We start from the raw sequence: 19,040 nt of genomic DNA on the forward strand, positions 1-19,040 counted from the left end.
TGCTACAGTAAACAAGCCTCATTATTCTGAAAATATTTTTATTGTTCAAACCAACTAGACACACTCAACTGCCAAATAGTGACATGTGGCTAGCGTGTTGGACACTGGTTTTAACCCATATATGTATGCAGCATGTGGGGTTCATTGAGGATATGGATGGCTACTGCTGTTTTTTCTGACTGTCCAGAACAGACTGTCTTCCATGGAAAGCAACATGTACTTTTCATTGTAACTCTCTGGTTTATATTCTATTTTAAAAATATAAAACATTAGCTAAAACTGCAGTTCTCCAATTGCTTAGTTGACCTGCATGACCAGGAAATGCTTGTTTTTTGTCTGTATGTTGAACTGTACACAAAAACACAAGGTGCCATGCTGGAGACAAGTGTGGAAATGTAATATGATCTATTGAGACTTTGAAGAACAAAAATAAAAAAAGAAAATAAAAATACGTGGTCTGGATGGTGGGAAAATGTGGTCGTTCATGTGTCTAATATATATAAAAATCATGCACAAACATAAACACCTTCAGAATTCCTTAACATGTTGGCAGTTAATTATATTCAAGAAACATTCATTCATTTAATTGGTTGTTCATTAGAATGATCGTGATCCTCGTTTGAGAGAAAGATCAGTTGCCAGAAATTCTATATTAGATCAATATGGAAAGATCCTTCCTAGAGTGCAAAGGAAGCTGGCTATAGAGAGGGCCAAGCCTTACCATTTATCTTCCTCGATTCTTCGTGAAGGTGAGTTTTTTGTTTAAGAATCCATAAATGGTTAATTTCCTTAAGTTGTACTCAGTTATTTGATTTGATTTTTCTTCCCCCACTGATTTTTAGTTTCAAGACCCAAGCCACTGTCAACAGTAGCAAAACAAACTACTGCAGGAAATGTGGTTACAAGAGCAACTTTCATTAATAATGTACTGTCTAAAATCGGAGAGGTCTGGGTCGGAAATGAACAGAAAAGTGATTTCATACAATATGATAGGTAAGAACTCCCATATTACTTTATGAAATTACTGTTAAGATTACTAATTTAAGAAGAAAAGAGACAATATATGAAATGTTGACCTTCTTACCAGAGAGAGTAAAATCATAAAAATTGGGGGCATCTGAGTTGTCGTCTTAGGAAGTAGCTACATGCAAAGGCAAGTTCTTGTATTGATAACTGCTTTGGAGTCCAATAACAATTGCTTTTTGTAGACAAAAGTGAAAATGATGTGGTTTTTTTGGTTGGGGGAGAGAGGTTGTGGGTAGACTATGCAAATTTTGCGTGTGTGTGTGTATTTGACTTCTGGTTTTCTTTTTCTAAATCATCCTATGAGAGCATAGTTTGTTCGTTTTGTTTGTTATATGAAAAGCACGTTAAATTTTCAGAGTCAAGCTCTCAAAATTTAAGAAATGCCAATTTTAAGGTTCCTAGTGAGCCATAATTCATCCCCTTTGTGCATCTGCTTTGTTATATTTTAATTACATGATCAAACCCTATTTTTTCCAAAGGACATCTGCCTCGTTTCAGCCCAAGCATTAGAGTGTATTGTAAGCAACTGGAAAGTTGGGTCTTATAATCACTGGAGTTGGGCAACTTTAACTAGAGGCACCAGATGCAGCTATAATAATCTTCAATCTGGATACCCACTCAGAGAAACTACAAGTTAGTAGTCAATTACATTCTTTCATTTACAGTCCTAGAATTCAAGAATCATCACCTGTGGCACTGCCTTTACCTGATAGAGAATTACCTGATCCGTTTGTTGGCACTCCAGTTACAAAGTCTTCTCGTAAAAGTTCCAGGTATAGTAGATCTTTAGACCAAGTATTTAGAGTAGGTTTGGTAGTACATTGAATTTAGGGATGTTATAACTGTTAAGTGGCAAAATGGTATCGCTTAACAGGTTAACCTTTTTAACCTAGGCTCCACCAGCCCAATAATAGCTGTAGCTGCTTTGGTCCAGTGTTGCTCACCACTGCCAGAGAGAAACTAGTAAGCATACCAGGAAGCCTCATGCTTACCAGTATGCTTACCTCTTAACATCCCTAACTGAGTTGTTGAGCGTTTACCATTCTCAGTATTAGTACATTCAGTTTTACCTAGCTGCTGTCTTTTAAGGAATTGATTAGTGGAAAGTTTGTCCCATGCAGAAAAGCCCTTAGTTTAAGTTGTTTTCATAATTCCTATATTCCCTGTTTTTGTTTGCTTGTTTGGTTTTTTTAACCTTTTCTGTTCATAAAACATCTGTTTGTTTAGTTCTGTAACTTCTGGAAGTAAAACTGTATGGCTATGTCTACACTAGAAGCATCTGTTGACAGGGTAATCTTGACAGAACGTCTGTCAACAGATTGCATTTGCACACAACTTGCTCTGCCGACAGAGAACTGCCAGAGTGCACTGTCCTCTCGTGCCGGAAGGTGGAATGGTGGCTCTGCAAAGAGGGCTGCCAGGCAACTAGAAGCCCTTTCTGTCAACAGAAGCGTCTACAATGCACTTTTGTCGACAGTACTCTGGCCAGAGATAGTTATGCCTCAAATTTTTGAGGGATAATACTGTCGAGGAAAAGGCAGAGTTCTGTCGAGACTTCGACAGAATGCTTTGCGTGTAGACGCTCCCTGAGTTATGTTGACCGAACACCCCTTCTGTCGACAAAATTCTGTAGTGTTAGCTCCAGCCTATATCTTTAAACCTGTGGGAAAAATCGGCTCCGACATGGCTGTAAATCTGCAATGATTCTCAAAGTCAGTAGCTTTATGCTATATTTATACCATTGTTAGTGGAAAGATAATTTGCCTTCTTTATTTACAAAATACTGTGAATACACAAGTGACAGAGGTAGTCTTTGTAGAAAAACATTCAGTTGTTAATATTATTCACAAATTTGTCAGTCTTGTCACAAAGGTCACGATTTTAAAACTAAATATAAAATGCAGGGCCAACATCAAATGACACTTTTTAAATAAAAAAAAAGTAGAAAAGACAATTTATTTTGGAATTCTCAAGTAGCTAGAGTAAAGTTCTTCTTCAAGTGCTGTCCCCATGGGTGCTCCACGATAGGCGTTGGGCTCGCCCAGCACTGTAGCGCACAGACTTTGTTGAGCACTGTTGAGTGAGGCTGTGCATGTGTGAACACACTAGGTGTAGTGTGCACAGCCCTGCTCCCTCTCCTCAGTTCCTTCATTGGAGCTATCTATCTCCTCTCTCCACCGTGGTATAGATAGAAAATAGGACTTTGTTAGTTCTTAAACAGTTATAATATGTTGTTTAAACAAATACAGGAAAGGAAAAGAACAAAGAGAACAAGAAGTGGGAGCTTGCCACTTCTAGTCAATTTTATTGCCTCGGAGCATAGAGCACTGAGGGATCTCAGAAGACGGAAGAGAAAAGAACAAACAGAGCAATAACCAGGAGCTTGATGCTTCTGGTTAAGTTCACTGCCTCAGAAGAAAAAGACAAACCAAACCACAGACAAACAACTTAAATGTGTATCTGGGTGCCAGATGTAAAAAGTACTTCAAGTGCCAGGACGCTGGCTTCAGATGGTCACTCGGATTGTATCCATTGCCTCGGGGAGGCACATATCCCATCAAAATGCTCTCTTCGCATGTCCCTCACTGCAACAGCAAGGAAGGACAGAGAGCTGAGGCTGAAAATGTTCTTTATTTGACAGAGCATTCCAGCCACTGACAGAGCTGCTCTCAACATCGGGCAGCAGCGTCCATTCAGTCCGGGACTTCCCCGCTTCCTGCCGGGGAGCACAGGCTATATCTGAGCTTTCCCCTGTAGAGCCTCTGCCCACGCTGAGAAGCTCAGAAAAACTAGACGCTTCAGGTATGCAGAAGCCGAGCCCATGCAAGTTTCAGAGACCAAAAGCTGCTCCTCAGCTAAAGTGGCAGCTGCGCTCCCAACGGCAATAGTAGAACAGCCATTAACAGATCCAACTACTCAATCTGAGGCACCAGCACCTGAAGAGAGACACCTCTCAATGATGCCAAAGAAACATGCAGAGCTGCGTTCTCTCCCAGCACTGGCAGATCAAAGGGGAGCTTCCTCACTGCAGCAGGACTCGCCCATGGCACCATATAAAACAAGAGCAAAAACAGACCAGGGTTCCTTCAGGAAACCATAGCCCTAGGTCCCTAAGCAGATCGCCATGGGGGCATTATATATAATCCCTCAGCCCACCTTACAACTGTAGGGGCACCACTGGCTGTTATCAGCATTATAGCTCACAAAGAGATTCTAATTCTCCTTGCTCCTACTAGTCTATTGAGTACAGAGCTAGATCACCCTTTCCAGAACCATTCACACCTCCTCGATATCTAAAAGCACCTGTGTTCATCAAGACATTCATCCCAATGGCAATACATTACCATTACGACCACCTTTATTGTCATTATACTCATGAACCGCACTATTCCAGGTCCCAGTCTAATCGATCATCCTACAACTACAACAGCTATACAAGAGTTCACTCACAAGCATCTTGTGCTGTACACGCGTCAGCCACCCCAACTTTATCACGTCCTCTGCACACTATTAAACAAGTGGAATTGCACAATATCCACCTGACAGATGATACTGACTCGTGACCTCCTCCAGACTCACCACCAACCGGATCTTCAACCTTCTACAGAGAAGCTACCATGTGCATTCACCAGACATCTCCTGACTACATGAAACAATTTCAGGACATATTTAAGAGTGTGGCGGTCACTCAAGAAATCATACCAACAGAAATTCCAGAAAAACAACACAAGCTTTTAAAGAATCTACAACCCACTGTGACTGCAAAAGTAGCCCTACCATTGGACTAAGCCATATTGAAAGCAGCAGATGAAGTCTGGAAAAACCCTTCTTCAGCCCCACCTACTGACAAAAGGGCAGAGAAAACGTACTTTGTTCCAGCTAAGAGCATGGATTTTTTTTTTATTTTAAAATCCTCAGCCTAGTTCTTTAATAATCAGCACTGCTAATCATAGAACAAAATCTTCAGTATACAAAAACACCCTTGCTGATAAAGAACATAAGTGCCTGGAGTTATTTGGCAGGATGGTTGATTCATCTTCTACCCTTGTACTGCGCATAGCCAACTACACAGCACTATTAGCCAATCATGATTTTGACACTTATTCCAAGCTGTCTAAATCCATACCCCTTCTGCCTAAGAACAAATGACCCACCCTGAAAGCTGTAGTTCAGGAGGGCCACACCACAGCAAAAACGAAATTGCAGATGGCATTGGACTGAGCTGATACAGCAGCCAGAGCCATGGCCACAGCGATTACTATGTGGAGATCATCATGGCTTCAGGCAGCAATGGTTCCAAAGGAGCTCCAGGCTAAGATCCAGGAGTTACTGTTCAACAAACTGAAACTATTTGCAGCAACTACTGACAAAACCTTACACTGCAGCAAGGATGCAAGAACTACCTTGTGTACCCTGGGAATGTACTCTTCTGCATCCGGAAAGAAAAGACACACCCAGTACCAGAGGTACAAAGGTCAGTCATTTTCCAGGCACTTCAACAAGCCTTACCAGTAGAATGCCCACAAACTAAGGAATCAAAAATGCAAAGTTTGAAACAACCACTCTTCCCTTCCACCAACCTCAAAACAGCAAGTTTGAAGTCTTGGTTGAGAGCTCATCGAAGCTCCCACACTCTACAGTGTGCGATTATAAAGTATTTTACTACCACCTACATCTATTTTACCATCAGTGGATATCAATAACTATGGACAGATGCGTGCTAGACATCACCCAGGAATACATTATCCCTTTGGTCTCCATTCCCCACCCATCCCTCTTCAGGGACCCCTCCCACGAGAACTTACTATTGCACAAAGAACAGCGCCACGAGGCTATAAAGGGCTTGATATCAGACTCCCATCAGCCCTACGGTTCCCATTCTGACACGCGTTCACCTGGGCCATTTCGTGGCCGCCACTTATGTTGTCCCAAATGCATGGCTACATTTTTGCTGCCTGCAGCATTGGCTGGCATCAGTAAATACTCCAGGCAGACGCCAGTTTCACAAACGAGTATTAGTACCTTGAAAGGTACTCCTTACACTGGTGGACCCAAGCGCAGAACACCCTTGGGAGGAGGGTCCCATTTCACCACAACCAAGCAATCTAGCAAGTTACAATGGACACTTTACTACTTGGCTGGGGAGCACACTGCCAAAATCATCACATCCAAGGTCAATGGTCTGAAGACAAGCAGAGTTTACACATCAGTCTCCTCGAGGTCCGTGCCTTTTTCAACTCCTGCAGACACTTTCAGCCACTCATTCAGGCCAACGCTATCCAAATATTCACAGACAATACCACGACCATGTTCTCTATGAACCGCCAGGGAGTGGGACCTGATCACAATCACTGTGTGCAGGGGCCATAAAGCTTTGGAATTGGTTTATCGCTCACAACATCGTCCTCACAGCATCATACCTGACAGCTTGCGAGCAAAACACTTGCAGATGCTCTAAGTTGCCACTCCTCCTTGGACCACAAATGTGAGCTCCACCACTAAGTGACCCAGCAGCTTTTTCAGATGTGCGGCCAGTGGGCAGTAGACCGCTTTGCAACACAAGAAAATGCCTAATGCAGTCAGTACCACTCCAGAGCAGGGAAGGGACACAAGTCTCTAGGAATACTCATCTTCTGTATGTCTTTTCAGACATAGGCATTCCTTTGATTGCCACGGTTCTCAGGAAGATCCAAACAGATGGCACACGAACCATCTCAGTGCTCCAGTGTGGCTCAGGTGCATCTGGTTTCCTTTATTCTCTCACCAATCTCATCTTCCTTACCTGCTTCCCAGCCATCTGGACCTGCTCTCCCAGAAAAGCGGGCCATGATTCATCCCAGACCACACATCCTCCATCTGATATCCTGGTTTCTTTGTGAATCCCATAGCACACAAGTCACTACAGGTATTCCTCGTTGTAAGTCACTTCGCTGTAAGTTGTTTCGCATATACATTGTTAATTTATTCAGGAAAGCAGATTCATTATAAGTCGCACTGATCTGCACTTACGCTATGCAGGGGCTCAGGGACCAAAAGCCAGGAACGTAGAGGAGCTTTGTGCTGGCCAGATGACAGGCACTGTAGTGCAGCGGCTCTGGAAGCGAGTCCTGGAGGAGTCGGGGTGAGCTGGCAGGTAGCCAAGGGAGTGGTGGGGAGCTGGGGGCAGGGGGGAACTGCGGGGACGCGCGAGGAGCCTGTCAGGAGCTGCAGGCGACTGACAGGGAACTGTGGGGACCTGGTGGGAGGCTGGCTTATCTTTTTCTATCTATTTATCTTATTATTTATGTATTAATATTTATCAGTTTGTTTATTTATTCTATTTATTGCTAGTCTATATTTGTTTCTTATGGGTTATAGGTACATTATATGTACTGTGTGTGTCGGGAACGTATCGCAAACTAGTTGCATTATTCCTTATGGATATTAATTCTGCTTTATAAGTCATTTCACTGTAAGTTGCATTATTTAGGAACATAACCTGGACTTATAATGAGGATCCCCTGTACTCCCAACAAGTGAAGGACATGCTGTTACAGAATAGACAAATGACTCCAAAAACCTATCTTTCCAAATGGAAATGCTTCTCATCCTGGTGCTCCGAGAGGGACATACAACCCGCACAAGTCCTGCTGCATCTGATTCTGGACTACATCCTCTAACTAAAAGAGGCTCATCTGTTATTGTTCTCCCTTCGAGTCCACCTTTCGGTGATCTCAGCTGTCCATCCACTTATGGAAGGCTAATTGGTGTTCACTCACCCGATTTGTTAAGAGGTTCTGGAAAGGCTTACAAAATACCATACCTCCAGCTTGGGATTTTGAACTGGTCCTTCACACACTTATGGAACCGCCATATGAGTCAATGGCCACATGCTGTCAATGAAAACAGCATTTCTAGTAGCAATCACATCAGCTCAGAGAGTAAGCAAGATAGCAGCCCTGACTGACTCCCCACCATATACGACCTTTTACAAAAATAAATTTGTACGATCACATCTTTCATTCCTACCAAAAGTGTGCTCCCAATTTCATATCAATGAGCCTACAGTTCTACCTACCTTCTACACTAAGCCACATGCTTCCAACATGGAGGACAAACTGCACACACTGGACATCAGAAGAGCCGTATCCTTCTGTGTAGATTGGACCCGGTCGTGCAGAAAATCAGAGATTATGTTTAACTGTAGCAGACAGATCAAGGGGATTGCCTTTGACAGCACAGTGAATATCAGAACATATCTGCATGTATAGTATGCTGCTCCTGTATCCGAAACAAACTTTTGCCAGTGTTTCCAAGGGTCATTCCACTAGATCAGTCGCAACATCCACGACCTTCCTAAAAGGAGTGTCTTTACAGGAAATTTGTAGAGCAGCCAGGTGGTCCTCTAACCAGATGTTGATGTCTCACTATGCATTACAGTCCTATGCAAACAGAGATGGCAGTAGATCAGGCAGTACTATCCACAGTAGATGCCCTGAATCTAAACCTACCGTCCAGCTAGGGAGGTACTGCTCTGCAGTCACCTACTGTGGAGTTTCAATGGGGACAGCACTCAAAGGAGAAAGAGAAGTTACTCACTTCATGTTGTAACAATGGTTCTTTGAGATTGTGTCCCTGTGGGTGCTGCATGTCCTGCCCACTTCCCCTGTACTCGGTGCAATAGATATAGTTAGGGTGTCAATGAAGCAGCTGAGGAGAGAGGAGCGGGGCTGCGCACTCTTCTGCTAGTGGCGCAAATGGGGCATGGGGGTTGACCCATGCGCAGCCCCACTCAACTCTGCTCAGCAAAATCGCTATGCTGTGGTGCTGGGTGAGCCCAACATCTGCTGTGGAGTGCCCACAGGGGGACACATCTAAAAGAGCCATTGTTGCAACATGAAGTAAAAAACCTATCTTTTTTCATGTAAGTCAAAAGCTCAGGAGGTCAGTGTGAGTTCTGTAGCCTGGAGTACATCCAACTTTTAATTATCTGGCTGCCAAGGAGCATGCTTTTCTTTATTTTTCTCTTCAAATATTTTTTTATCCTGCTCAGAAGTGCTTCAGATATTTGTCATTTTTAATTTTTGTTCCTATCTGTTTAATTTGCTTACAGGCAGGCTTGTCAGCTTTTTTAGATGCTCACAAATTCAAAGCATGGAAGTGTTCTTCAGTTTATCAAGAGGAATGAATAAAATAAAGGGATAGGCCAGAATAGAAGTGGTAGTGGATGTAAAGAGGATGCATATGAAGGAACTGGATTTGTGAGAGGAGGAGGATGAAAGGAGATAGAGAGTGGAAAGTTTGGAGGGAGGTGGGAGTAAAAAGAGAGGCTCAGTACAGGAAAAAATTGTGGTCTTGTGGTTAAGACTAGACAGGCATTCAGAAGAGCTGGGTTAGAATAGAATAGAGTACTAGAACTGGGAGGAACCTTGAGAGATCAACAAGTCCAGTTCCCTGCACCTATGGCGGGACCATGCTCCATCTAGACCATCCCTCTCAGGTATTTGTCTATCCTCCTTTTCAATTTCTTCAGCGATAGATATTCCACAACATCCATAGGCCGTTTATTGCAGTGCTTAATCACCCTGACAATTAGAAATTAGCATAATCATTTTTTCTGATGTCCAACCTAAAGCTCCCTTGCTGCAATTTAAGCCCGTTGCTGCTTATCCCATCATCAGAGGTGGAGAAATTTTACTTTTTTTGATCCCTCCTCCTTGTAACAACCTTTTAGGTTCTTGAAAGCTGTCATCATGTCCCCTCTGTCTTCTCTTTTTTCCAGATTAAGCAAACCTAATTCTTTTATCAGAGAGGTAGCCATGTTAGTCTGTATCGTCAAAAACAAGAAGTCCTGTGGCACCTTATAGACCAACAGGTATTTTGGAGCATAAGCTTTTGTGGACAAAGACCCACTTTGTCAGATTCTTTTAATCTTGAATCATACATAATGTTTTCTAGACCAGTAGTGTTCAACCAGTTCTGAAGCAAACTAGCTACATTATTCTGAAAAGATATATTTATTGTTCAAGCCAGCTAGCCCTCACACTCAACAGGCCAAATAGCCGCATGTGGCTAGTGTGTTGCACACCAAGGTTCTAGAATTTGTCACGTTTGTTCGCTCTTGTCTGGACCTTCTCCCGTTTGTCCACATCTTTCCTGAAACGGGGCACCCAGACCTGGTCACAGTACTCCAGTTGAACTGAATCAATGCAGAGTAAAGTTGAAGAATGACTTGTCATGTCTTACTTACAACTCTCCTGTGAACACTACCCAGAATTATGTTTGCTTTGTTTTGCAAACACTGTTGACTCGTATTTAGCTTGTGGTCCACTGTAACCGCTAGAAACCCTTTTTCAGTACTCCTTCCTAGACAGTCATTTCCCATTTTGGACCCATGGTATTGAGACTCCAGAAGAATTCCACAGAGACTTTAACAATCTACACCCCACCATCAACTTATGTCTCGATTACAACACGTAAGAGAGACATTTCCTGGACACTACAGTACTAATCAAGCATGGTCTGGTCAATATCACACTGTATCGAAAACTTACTGGTTGCTATTCTTACCTACACCCTTCTAGCTTCCATCATGCACACTTAACTAGATCCATTGTTTACAGTCAAGCTCTTAAATACAATCGCTTTTTCTCTGATCCAACTGACAGAGACCAAAAACTACAAGATCTTTACCAAATATTCATAAACCTGAATCGACCTGACCAAGGCCTTTGACTTGGTCAGCAGGGATGGTCTGTTCAAACTGCTCCACAAGATAGGCTGTCCTCCACGGTTACTCAAGATCATCCAGTTGTTCCACACACACGAGAGGAACCATCCAATATGACAGTGCATTATCGGATGCTTTCAGAATCAGGAGCGGCGTCAAACAAGGATGCGTGCTTGCTCCGACATTGTTCGGGATCTTCTTCGCACTCCTTCTGAAGCATGCCTTTGGATCTTCAACAGAGGGCATCTTGCTGCCCACAAGATCTGTTGGGAAACTGTTTAATCTTGCAAGGCTGAAAGCTAAGTCTAAGGTGCGAGAAGTCCTCATCAGAGACATGCTGTTGGCAGATGATGATGCTGTAGTGTCTCACACAGAAGACCAGCTTCAAAAACTGCTGGATCGGTTCTCCAAAGCGTGCAAGGACTTTGGGCTTACCATCAGCCTAAAGAAGACAAACGTTCTCGGTCAGGATGTTGCTGAATCCCCATCAATCAGCATTGACAACTATACGTTAGAGGTCGTCCACGAGTTCATTTACCTGGGGTCCACCATCACTGACACCCTGTCGTTGGACACTGAGCTAAATAGGAGGATCAGAAAAGCGGCCACAACTCTGTCCAGACTCAGCAAGAGAGTGTGGAATAACAACGATCTGTACACTCACACCAAAATGCAAGTCTACAGAGCCTGCATCCTCAGCACCCTCCTTTATGGCAGCTAGACTTGGACCCTGTACGCCCGCCAGGAAAAGAGGCTGAACGTCTTCCACTTGCGCTGCCTCAGGCGCATCCTTGGACTATCATGGAAGGACAGAGTGACCAACACCTCCGTCCGTGAGCAAGCTGGAATCCCAACCATGCACATCCTCCTCAGGCAGCGTCGGCTCCGCTGGCTTGGCCACGTCCACAGGATGAATGATGGAAGGATTCCAAAAGACATCCTGTATGGTGAGCTAGCCTCTGGCAAAAGACCTCCTGGACGCCCCCAGTTGTGCTACAAAGATGTCTGCAACAGAGACCTCAGAGGGGTAGACATTGAGCTGGACAACTGGGAAGAACTAGCAGACAACCGCAGCAGGTGGAGGCAGGGGTTACACAAGGGCCGTCAGAAGGGCGAGATGAGGATCAGACAGCTAGCAGAGGAGAAGCGAGCACACAGAAAGCACAATAAGGACTTGCCAGACACCCACTACATCTGCAAGAGATGCAGCAAGGACTGTCACTCTCGTGTGGGTCTTCATAGTCACAATAGACGCTGTAAATGAAGTCCTCAATTGAAACTTTAAAGGGCACGATCCATAGTCTATGCAGACTGAAGGATGCCTACTACTACCCACCAGGAGAAGTGGAAAAAACAAATCGACAGGGCCAGACGAATACTCAGAGACCAGCTACTCCAAGATTGGCCCAAAAAGCCAAGAACAGAACACCACTGGTCATCACCTACAGCCCCCAACTTAGACCACTGCAACGAATTATTAAAGACCTACAACCTATCCTTAATCAGGATGCCACACTCCAGAAGGCCCTGGGTGACATGCCTGTTCTCTCCTACAGACAACCTCCCAACCTTATGAGGATCCTCACAAACAACCACAGTCTATACCCCAGGAATACCAGTCCTGGAACTTTTCCTTGCCACAAAGCCCGCTGCCAGCTTTGTCCACATATCTTCTCTGGAAATACCATCACTGGACCTAACCAGGTTACTCACAGAATCACGGGCACCTTCTCATGCTCCTCTACTAACATCATATATGCCATCATGTGCCAACAATGCCCAGATGCTTTGTATATTGGACAGACTTCTAACTGCCTTAGACAAAGGGTTAATGGGCACAAAACCGACATCAAAACACTCCAGATCCACAAACCAGTTAGTCAACATTTTAATGGAATGGGGCATTCTATTAATGACCTAAAGGCATGTGTGTTACTGAAAAAAAACTTTCACACCGTTCTTCAAAGAAGCAGCTGAGCTGACTTTTATATTCAAATTCAGCACATTAACACATGGTTTGAACCGGGATGTGAACTTTGAGTCACTGCAGGGGCTCGTCTGCGTACTTGGCTTAATCTAATTCTTGACCTTCCTCCCCCACCCCTCTACTCTCTGATTTGCTCACCTTGATTTTTTTTTTCTGATTTTTGTCCTCCTTGATTACTGTTTTTGGTTCTCTGTGCCGAGTCTGTTCTGGTCTGGCTATGGTCTGAAGAAGTGGGTCTGTCCCACGAAAGCTCACCTAATAAACTATTTTGCTAGTCTTTAAAGTGCTACTTGACTGCTTTTGTTTTGATAGTGTATAGACTAGCACAGCTCCCTCTCTGTTCCCATTTTGTATGTGTGAAACTGGTTATTCTTCTGTGAGTGCTTGCTCATATCTTCTTGAGTGAGGTGCGCAGATGTTAGAAAGTTTGTCCCCAGCAGCTATCCTACCACTTAGGCACCCACCTTACAGTATCCCATCTAATTTGTATTTCCTAGTTTGTTTATAAGAAGGTCATGTGAGAGCATATGTAGTGCTTTACTGAAGTCCAGGTATGCCACATCCACCACTTTGCCCTCATCTGCAAAGCTTGTTATCCTATCAAAGAAAATGATCAGGCTGTTTTGACATGGTTTGTTCTTGTCAAATCCATGCTGACTGTTACTTATCATCTTATCTTCCAGATGTTTGCAAATGGATTCCTTAATTATTTGCTCCATTATCTTTCCTGGCACAGAAACTAAGCTGACTGGTCTGCCTGTAATTTACTATGTTGTCCTTTTTTCTCTTTTTATAGATGGGCACTATAGTTGCCCTTTTTCAGGCTCTGGAATCATCCATGATGTTTTTTTAAAGATGATAGCTAATGGCTCAGATATCTCTTCAATCAGCTTCTTGAGCATTCTGGGATAAATTTCATCAAGCCCTGGTGACTTGAAGACCTCTAATTTGTTTCAGTAATTTTTAACTTGTTTTTCTCCTATTTTAACTTCTGAACCTACCTCATTTGCTCTAGCTTTCACTATGCCAGGTGTCTGATCACACTGATCTTCTTGTCAAGTCTGAAACAGAGAAGTCATGAAGTTCCTCTGCCATTTTCGTATATTTATTGTTTTTCTGTTTTCATTGGTTAATGGGCCTACCCTGTCCTTGGTCTTCCTCTTGCTTTTGGTATATTTAACATATTTTTTGTTACATTGTGTTTCTAAGTAGTTTGATCTCATTTCGTGTCTTGGCCTCTCTAATTTTGCCCCTACATACTTGAGTTGTTTATATTCATTCTTTGTAATCTGACCTACTTTTCACTTTTTGGAAGGACTCCTTTCTGATTTTTAGATCATTCATGATCTCCTGGTTAAGCCCTAGTGGACTCTTGCCAGCAATAGAATAGTTTTCTGTTGCACCCTTAAGAATATCTGGTTGAAAAACTGTCAGATGTCTTCAATTTCTTTTCCTGTTCGTCTTGCTTGACGTGCAACCTTATGTGCTAACTCCATGAGGTCGCTCAAATCTGCCGCCTTAAAGCCCATTTGTTTTTATTTTACTGTTTTTTTTCTCCTACTATTCTTTGGAACAGGGGTCAGCAACCTTTGAGGCAGTGTGCCGAAATTTGACCTTTTGATCCTATGTACAGTCCAAGTGTCAGTTATACTTTTTAAAGTAACTAGTAGTCCTCCTTAACAATAAATTCATTAGTAAATAAAGAAAGATGTAGAGGTTTACCGTTTAGGTGGTGCTTGGTAGCATTCGCTGGTCTTTTGTTAATCCACAGGCAGTATGGCTTTGAGCAAGATGCCAGCTGCATGGGAGAGGAGGGGCAGGCCTGAGCTCCTGCCTTGCATGCCGATGAAAATCAGCTCACCTGCCACTCTTGGCACCCATGACGGTAGTTGCTTGCTCCTGCTTTAAAATCATGAACTCAGTCATTTCACCCAACCTGCCTTCCACTTTCAGATTGTCAGCCAGTCCCTCCCTATTTGCTAAAATCCGTTCTCGACCAGCCTCCCTTCGGTAGCTTTCTCCACCTTCTGAAATGAAAAATTGTTTCCAATACATTTACTTGCACTTAAGTTGACTCAAATGCAAGTGAACAAGAAGTTATATTCACTCAGTGTTTCAGTTCCCATATGTAAAATCAGGATAATACTTTTCTTGTGTTCAATTTAGTTTGTAATTTTTTTGGTGCAGAGACTGACTGCCTTTGCACGATGAAGAGCTAATTAGCCTTCTGTGTGAATGTAATGCAACAATTAACTATAACATAGGAGAAACACTGAGAAATGTTTCAGACAGGCGATTATAGACTTTTTGGGAATATGCCCAGCTGAAAGTTGGGCAGTACAGCTGCTATAGCTACACAATTGGAACCTTACCTGTTGCGCTTTTTAAAAAAAATATTATCCAATCAGCCTCTATCGCAAATGTTCTAGAACTTCTAATTCACACAAGTGGATATCTAGCTTTACATTTTTGCCTTTGGAGTAGTGGAAATTCCGTCTACAAGCCCTTTTCTTGGAATGGAGTATTCAGTATGTTCCTTTGCCTTTTGTATACATGCCTGCCAAAGTTGAGATTTTTTTTTCTACTGGATAAACAAAATAGTAATGGAGGCAATATCTAGTTAGGTCTCACAGGTGTGTAGCTGAATGCCGGGCACTAGAAAGGCAGCTGTGAGGATTCAGAATGTGGAGTTGAAAATATGATGAGATGATAACTTGGAAGCTGTTGGTTTAGCTTATATGAAAGCAATGTAATTTTCTGTTTTCACTTTTTAAATTTAAAATCTTGGCAGATTGCTGGATTTGGTTGTTCGTCCTGTTCCTCTGTATTCACCCTCATGTGAGAGTAATTGGCAGGCACCATATAGAGCTTCTACTTCATGTACTATATCCAGCCCATTACAGTCGAACTCTCGGAACTCCGTATTGCACATGAACATTTCACGCGCACCAGAGTTGAATTTATTAGAGACTCCTCTTGTGGTTAAGGTATGTAGAATTGTTAAATAGGAAGTATTTTGAAGTTTCTTTTGTGGAAAAACACCCCACAATACATAATGCCAGTCATGTAGGTGTTGGCGTTTTGGAGCTTGTATGCATATACGCATTGTATTTTAATGTGCTTAGAAGCATTAGAAGCCATATGTGGAAAACTGACTTGAGGGGAGTATAACAACCCCTTAAAATTTTAAAATATATGGAAATACACATCTCATAGAGGTGGAAGGGACCTCGGGAGGTCATTGAGTCCAGTACTCTGCCCAGTGCTTGACCAAGCACTGTCTTTTTTTCTTTTTTTTTTTTTAATCTGTTTTGTCCCAGATCTCCAAATGGCTCCCTCAAGCATTGAGCTCACAAACCTGGGTTTAGCAGGCTAATGCTCTAGCCACTGAGCTATCCCTCCCCACAATAAAGCTATGTATTATGTCTACAGCTTTGTAAAACGGCATTATTGAAGCTCAAATGGGAAATGTCAACTTGTCTAAATGCTTATTATGCACATTAAGAAATAACAAGCCCTTGGGGGAAGTTTTTTATCCCCCTAGTAACGTTTGCTTAAACTCTTAAGCATGATGTGTGTTATCTCGTATATTTACTTTTGTCTACTGTAAGTATGGATGTTTTTATGCACATAAATATCAGTCTGTGAATTTCACTAACCTTATAGCCTTGATGTTACCTTATGACAGTAAGTGCTAGTGTTTCATTATTCATGCAGACATTTTATGTTTTGTTTTCGGTTTACTGCTCTGTTAGAATCTCACTTTATTTACTAGTGAAAGTATGAAGGAACTTTTGACTTATGTACTTGATACCATTCTTTTTGTACTTCCTTATGACCATACTTATTTGTCTTTGCTCTACGTTGCATCCTTGATCTTCAAAATCTCTTCATATGGAATGCTTTCCATATGTTTAATTTTCGTAACCCATTTTTAATTCTGTGTTTGAGCAGCTCCTGTGGCACTGATATTCCATGGAGCTGACACTTGGCATGTGGGCTTAAGTTCAAAGATCCAAAGTAAGATATTGTTTTATTTCTTTACATAGAAAGCTAAAGCCTTGGCCACATCGTCTGCCTCTTCTGATTTCCCTGGGTTTACTCTGCAGTCCATTTTGAGATCTGGACTTCGCACCACACCCTTAGCAACTCCTTCTGCATCTCCTGGAAGATCAATTACTCCTCCTTTGCGGGCAAAAGAGCCTAGAATTTCATTCAGGGAAGAGAACGCATCTACCAGATGGACAGCTGGGGTAAGATGGGGTGCAGCTGGTGAAAGGGAAGTGATGGTGAAGAGGTTTAAACTACGTTCCAGTCTAGAAAGCTTTTGTTTTTAAAGCTTGTAGTAAATCATTGTAGACCAGTGATGGGCCCATTGGTGTTCTGTCTGTTGTCCACAAGGCATTTTGTTTACCATTGCTCACGCACAGGGCTGCCAGATTCCACTGGTTTCTGTCCATGTAGGTTTTTTCCTGCTGGTGTTACTAAATTGATGTGCACATGAAGCAGAGGCATGTGAAGTGACCTGCATGTTAATTACACACAGTTTTATCTGTGAGAATAGTGTGCTCCTTCTGCATCCAATCAAAGCACTGCTGCAGTTCATTCAGCACCCTCCACAAATTCTGGGTATCCAAGAGCTAATAATAGAACTGCTTTATCCTGGGAGACCATCTTGGTTATGACAATCTTGTGTTCCCTGAGGTGGAGGGCCACTCAGACAGCCCACTGTCTTACCTATGTTGCCTGTCACTGTTAGACAGTTTGGTGTATGTGCATATAGTAACAGAGAGATAGCTGTGCTAGTCTATATATGATCAGAACAAAAAAGCAGTCCAGTAGCACTTTAAAGACTAACAAAATAATTTATTAGGTAGTGAGCTTTCGTGGGACACACCCATTTCTGTATTCTATATTACAGACTACAGAAGAATTCCAGTTCTCTTACTCATCCCTGCATATAGAGACACTAGAAAACAAGTATAGACTATACAATGTGTGTGTTAGTCTAGAAGATTTTTCTTATTTGTCAGCCTTGCTTACTATTTTTGGTTCTCTGTGCCTTAAATGTTGAGTAAGGCTAGGACCTGAAGAAGTGGGTCTGTCCCACGAAAGCTCATCACCTAACAAATTATTTTGTTAGTCTTTAAAGTGCTACTGGACTGCTTTTTTGTTTTGATGGTGTATGTTATGCCTGTATAAAGTCAAATAAAAGGATAAGCAAAAAACTCAGAAATCGGAAACTATCATGATGGTAATAGAATGTATGCAAGAAGATACCCAAATATTCATAATGAAATAGCTCAGTGACCTTAACAGTCCTATCACAAGTCTTTGGACAAGAAATCCAAGGTGCTCTTTCAGGAAATTTCAATCTGCAATTGAAACTCTTTCAGTAGTATGGGAGGAAAAAGGTTATATAATCATGGGCCAGCTATTCTTTATGATAGACTTGTGGAAACTAATACTGTTACAACCTGGCTTAGTATACAAGTAGACACAGTGGCCAGGTACCACATCCTTCCAAGCCAGCTGGGTCAGAAGTAGAGTCTAGTCACTCTTTCTGGTTCTGGGATCATTTAACGTACTTTTTGGCTCAGACCTTGCATCTGACTCCTTTCCTCAGAATATAGGATGCCACCATCCAGCTGTTATAGACCCGATTTGACACATTGTGGCCCTTTATTTCCCTTCTCTCGCTCTCTTCTCTCCCCCACCTCCTCCACACACTCCACCAAGGCTGTGGTCACTCAGCTTCTAGTTTAACCTCCTCAGAGATAATTTTGGAGGAAAGGAGGAGCATGGACTTAGCAAAGGGATTTCTTAAACACAGAATCTTTCCAGTTAAAGCACCCAAAAGTGTTAAATTCTTGAAAGCAACAGAAGTCCTGAGAAGTACTGTTCTCACTCATTCTGTCAGGCTGTTGTTATATTGTAGGCGAGGCACACTCCCTCCTGACTATTTTCTCTGCTAGTCTGTATGTTTGGCAATGTTCACACCACTTGCGTAACACAGAATTCTGTTAGGCAAGATCTCTGTCTTTCTGCTATGTACCCTGCTGAAACTTTCCTTTCCCGTCCTCCCATGCCCCCTCCCGCTCCCAGATAAACCATTGTTATGGTGATGAGGAGGGTGAGGTACCAGGTTCAGATTAGCAAAATCATGGCCTTAGATTGCAGTCTTAATGATTTCTCAGTAAGTTCTCAGATACATTTCTTGGTGGGATACTGTCTGGAATTCAGTGCAATCAACTTCCCTTGTGTTAGTTTAGATTTATATAGTCACGGTGCTAAAATCTTCACTTGTGGTGCAACATA

The 19,040-nt window shown here is 42.5% G+C and overlaps 1 protein-coding gene across 2 annotated transcripts in view; it reads left to right on the plus strand.

The window, feature by feature from the left end:
• Positions 1–19,040, plus strand: part of AHCTF1 (AT-hook containing transcription factor 1) — a 113,327-nt gene that overhangs the window by 75,035 nt on the left and 19,252 nt on the right. For both annotated transcript variants that reach the window (XM_074990039.1, XM_074990040.1), the window contains 5 exons: positions 602–749; positions 843–993; positions 1,692–1,799; positions 15,514–15,709; positions 16,772–16,975. In XM_074990039.1, the coding sequence (XP_074846140.1) occupies positions 602–749; positions 843–993; positions 1,692–1,799; positions 15,514–15,709; positions 16,772–16,975 (807 nt within the window). The remainder of the gene's footprint in view (positions 1–601; positions 750–842; positions 994–1,691; positions 1,800–15,513; positions 15,710–16,771; positions 16,976–19,040) is intronic.

This window comes from Carettochelys insculpta, chromosome 3, assembly GCF_033958435.1.
Source record: "Carettochelys insculpta isolate YL-2023 chromosome 3, ASM3395843v1, whole genome shotgun sequence".
NCBI lineage: Eukaryota > Metazoa > Chordata > Testudines > Carettochelyidae > Carettochelys > Carettochelys insculpta.